The 4,192-nt window shown below is 44.6% G+C and overlaps 1 protein-coding gene across 1 annotated transcript; it reads left to right on the top strand.

Moving 5' to 3' along the window:
• The first annotated feature begins 406 nt into the window (after positions 1 to 406).
• Positions 407 to 2,435, top strand: LOC308408699 (piggyBac transposable element-derived protein 4-like). The gene is made up of 2 exons (XM_080901075.1): positions 407 to 1,806; positions 1,905 to 2,435. The coding sequence occupies exons 1-2, from the start codon at positions 547 to 549 to the stop codon at positions 2,316 to 2,318; spliced, it is 1,674 nt and encodes a 557-aa protein (XP_080757201.1). The 5' UTR covers positions 407 to 546; the 3' UTR covers positions 2,319 to 2,435.
• Positions 2,436 to 4,192: the final 1,757 nt, after the last annotated feature.

The following is a 4,192-nucleotide window of genomic DNA, read 5'->3' as shown; positions in this document are numbered from 1 at the left end:
AGACTCGAATGCTTTTTAGTTCTCAAGTAAGAAGCCAAACTTTTTATATTTGTTGTTATTGTTCTTAAGAAATAAAGTTGGAAGTAAAAAAAAGTTCCACCGTCTTTGTTTATGCTTTCCCGCCCTGGCTTCAAGACTTCCGATTGGCCAACATTTCTGCAAGGTTAGGATTATATCGCCACCTGTTGCTTTGGCGTGCTCATTACAGCGTTTGCCTTTGTTTTTGTTTTGTTGGAGGGGGGGTTACGCGTGGACTGAGATATTTTTCTCAAAACTTCACGTGTGGACGGGATTTTTTTAAAACGGAAACGGAAAATCTCTGTTTTCAAAAATACCCGTGTACGTGTGGACGTAGCCTAAACAGTAGAGATGTTTGTAGCTTTACATTAGCTGGACTGACCGGAAGCAGGGTCCATGCGTCACGACTAACCGGATAGAGTTTTGAATCGGTTTAGTCCTGCACGTGCTGGCAAAAGGGAAGGCAAGAGAAACGATCTCCTGGCCGCATAAGGAAATCTATTTAAATATCCGTGATATCCAGTCATCATGAACTCTGAGTACGAGGATAGCTCCGCGTTATCCCCCGTGGAATCTGGGGACGAGGAGGAAGAGGAGGAGGTATCGGAGGCAGAAACAGAGCAGCTGGGGTCCAGTTCCGACTCGGATGAAGATGAAAGCGAAGAGAAAATTGATGAAGCAGCAGCGGCCGGAGATGAAAACGAAGAGAAAATTGATGAAGCAGCATGGACGTCAAAAAATGGAAAAATATCTTGGTCTCCCACAAACGCTGAGACGTTCCGCTACATCCCAGCAGCCACTGGTCTGACCCCGGGACCTACACGCTATGCCACTCTCCGAATCGTTGACCCCATATCCAGCTTCGCGCTGTTTCTAACGGATGAGATCGTGAAGCATATTGTGTCCATGACAAACCTGCATGGGAATCGCAAAATTCCCGGCTGGCGAGATATAGACGCAGAGGAGTTTCGGGCTTATGTGGGGCTGCTCGTTTTGTCCGGTGTTTACAGGTCAAAACACGAATCAACGAAGAGCCTCTGGAGTGAAAAATGGGGACGGAGCATTTTCCGGGCTACGATGTCCGAGAACAGGTTTCACCACATCAGCAGAGCACTGCGGTTCGATGATAAGCTATCCCGCCCCCAACGCCATGTTGACAAGATGGCTCCCTTCCGCAAAGTCTGGAATATGTGGACGCACCGCCTGGAGATGCTGTTCAGCCCAGACAGAGATCTCTGTGTGGATGAACAACTCGTCGCGTTCAAAGGCAGGTGTAGCTTCAGGCAGTACATGCCAAAGAAGCCGGCCAAATATGGTATCAAGATTTGGGCAGCCTGTGATGTCAAAACATCCTACGCATGGAGACTGCAGGTGTACACGGGCAAAGCAGCTCCAGATCGTGTTGAAGTCAACCAGGGGATGAGGGTGGTCCTGGACATGACAGAGGGGCTCCAGGGACACGTCGTCACCTGTGATAATTTTTTCACTTCCTGTGCACTGGCAGATGAGCTACTCAAGAGGAAAATGGCCCTGGTTGGCACAATTCGCCAAAACAAGCCTGAGCTTCCACCTCATTTGCTCCAGGCAAAAAAGAGAGAGATCTTCTCCTCCATCTTCGCTTTTACAAACACCCACACACTTGTGTCTTACATCCCCCGACGGGGCAAGAATGTGCTGCTACTAAGCACAAAACACCGCCGCCCAGACGTGAGCAAAGAAGGGAAGAGAAAGCCTGTAATAATCGAAGATTACAACAAATGCAAAGGAGGTGTCGACAACCTTGATATGGTAGGTGTCATTACGAACCAGTTATGCATATATTTATTCATTCTTGCTCATATTCTTGTCTAATATATATGTATGTTTTATGCTTCTTTTTTTGTTAGGTTGTTGGCACCTACTCCTGCAGGAGGAGAACAAATTACTGGCCACTGGCCCTCTTCCACAACGTCCTTGATGTTTCACTTTACAATGCCTACGTCCTGTGGACATCAATCGAGTCATCCTGGCCGAAGCAGAAAGGACACAGACGGAGGCTCTTCATTGAAGAAGTGGGAGAAATGCTGGTGAACCCACACATAGCAAAGAGAGAGCGCCTTCCTCGCTCATCAGCCGCTGCAGCAGTAGTCACAAATCTGACTGCAGCGGCTTCATGGACCGCTCCCATCATTCAATGTAAGAGCAGGAGGCAGTGCGAACTTTGCAAAGACAAAAGAAGAGTTTTCAACACCTGCTGCAAATGTGAGAAGTATACATGCAAGGACCACAGTGTGTCCATTTGTAACAACTGCGCCATCTGAGCAGGACTCTCACACCCAGACACATACTACCTCTCTCCCTGTCTGTCTCTCTCCCCATCCCCAACAACATAAATGTTCATGTTTATCTTTCTAAAATAAATGTTTTTCTAGTTCAAACTGAGCTTGTAATTTTATTTACGTTAGCAAGGTAATAAACATTTAGTGTGGAAAAAGTGAAAAACATCATATACCATTATAGGTTATGATTATTACATTTACTGTGCCCCTGCAAAAAAAATAATGATGAATCAAAATCAACCTTGGTGCCAATCTAAAGGCCTAATTATAATAGCAGTGAAATCTTTCTCGAAATGTATTTTATGGAAAAAATTTTATTTTTTAAAAATAAAGGTTAAAAAATGCCAAACACGCTACGGAGAAGCAAGACAGTCATAAGAGTTAGTTGTCAATACCGGCCACCAGAAGCTGTTTTTGATACGGGCGGTTGCCCGGGGCGGCATCGTGGTGAGGGGCGGCATCACCGGCACCGGCAAAAAAAAATGCTCGCACTCATGCTGCCCCGACGTCATGCCAGCGCATAGCGGGGATGTCACAGGCACCGATCGGTTTTCTATCGCCCATTTGCTGGGAGTAAGGGCGCCCTCCGTTTGCGAGGTGCGCCTGCTGCTTGCGGCTCAGGGAGGAGAGGGCGGGGCGGCGGGGGATTCTCTGAGTGGCTGGGGCAGCGTCTAATAACCAACTCGCAAAATAAAATAAAATAAAAACAAAACAACAAACACGAAAACACCAGACATCATGATACAGACTTATAATTTGCACCGATGTTTTTTTCGAAATTCTATACGCGAAAAGTGAGAAGCGAGCAACAGATGGAGGTAAGCAGATGTGTGATTGGATGATGGCAGGTCATCCTGAAACAATCAGAATCAGAATACTTTATTAATCCCTAAGGAAATAATGTGGGTTACAGTTGCTCCAAGAAGAAATGGTAAAAATAGCAACAGTAACAGACTAAACTCCAAACATTATGTTACAGATGTTAATATTAATTAGTCATTGTCAGTTGTTGATTTATCATGTTTGTCCCGTGTGTAGCAAGTGAAAATAAAATAAACAATAAAGACCAAGGTCAATCAAATGGACCAATACGGTAAGGCCGCGATGACCCATTTGGTAAAGTAAATCCGTTGGGCATCTTTGCCAGGTTGGGCACCTGCGCTCAGACGGTTCAGTGCAAAAAATATATATAATTTTTTACACTGGCTGAAAAGCTGCGATTTGATTGGCTGATTCTATGTTACACCTATATGCGAAGGACCCCGCGGGGACATGATAGATTACAGTCACTGAAGTAATTCAGCAGGAAAAGGACAGACACACAGACTAGATTGCATGACATCACTGATATCCCTCTCAGGCTCAAATTAAACTTTTCGTTGGTAATGCACAACCAAGTCCAGCAGTGGTACTTCTGAGTAAAAAAAACTAATAAAATATGTATGTGGGGTAATCAGGGTGTTCGTTTTTTAACTGTTGCAAATCGGCAACGCCTGCCTGGAGAGGGATATAAACGGTTATATCTACAGAAATTGTAAGTCAGGATATGTGACACTTCACAATCTATGCACTGTGATCCTGAACATGCATCGGCGTAACTTTGTGCTGAACATTGGGGGGGGGGGGGGGGTTAAGATCTCTGTCTAAATAAATAAATCTGGGTAAATTCCCAGATGATTAAACATGCAACTATTTTGTTGGTAATAACTGAAATGAGTAAAGAAAATCAACAGCCTATTTATGTAAGATAAGATAATTTTATTGAAGAGGTTATATTGGTTGGGTCTGATTATTTGGAGGAAGACCTCTTACACTTAAGTCAAAGTCAAAGTGCTGTTTTGAACAAAGGATTTGAG

Source organism: Rhamphochromis sp. 'chilingali' (assembly GCF_963969265.1).
Source record: "Rhamphochromis sp. 'chilingali' genome assembly, chromosome: 13".
Classification (NCBI taxonomy): Eukaryota; Metazoa; Chordata; class Actinopteri; order Cichliformes; family Cichlidae; genus Rhamphochromis; species Rhamphochromis sp. 'chilingali'.
This window is presented reverse-complemented; position numbering and strand designations above follow the sequence as displayed.

Excerpts from the sequence above, each read along its gene's own strand:
- LOC308408699 (XM_080901075.1), top strand. The coding sequence starts at position 547 with ATGAACTCTGAGTACGAGGATAGCTCCGCGTTATCCCCCGTGGAATCT. Across the intron at positions 1,807-1,904 it reads GTGTCGACAACCTTGATATG|GTTGTTGGCACCTACTCCTG; the intron begins GTAGGTGTCATT and ends TTTTTTTGTTAG.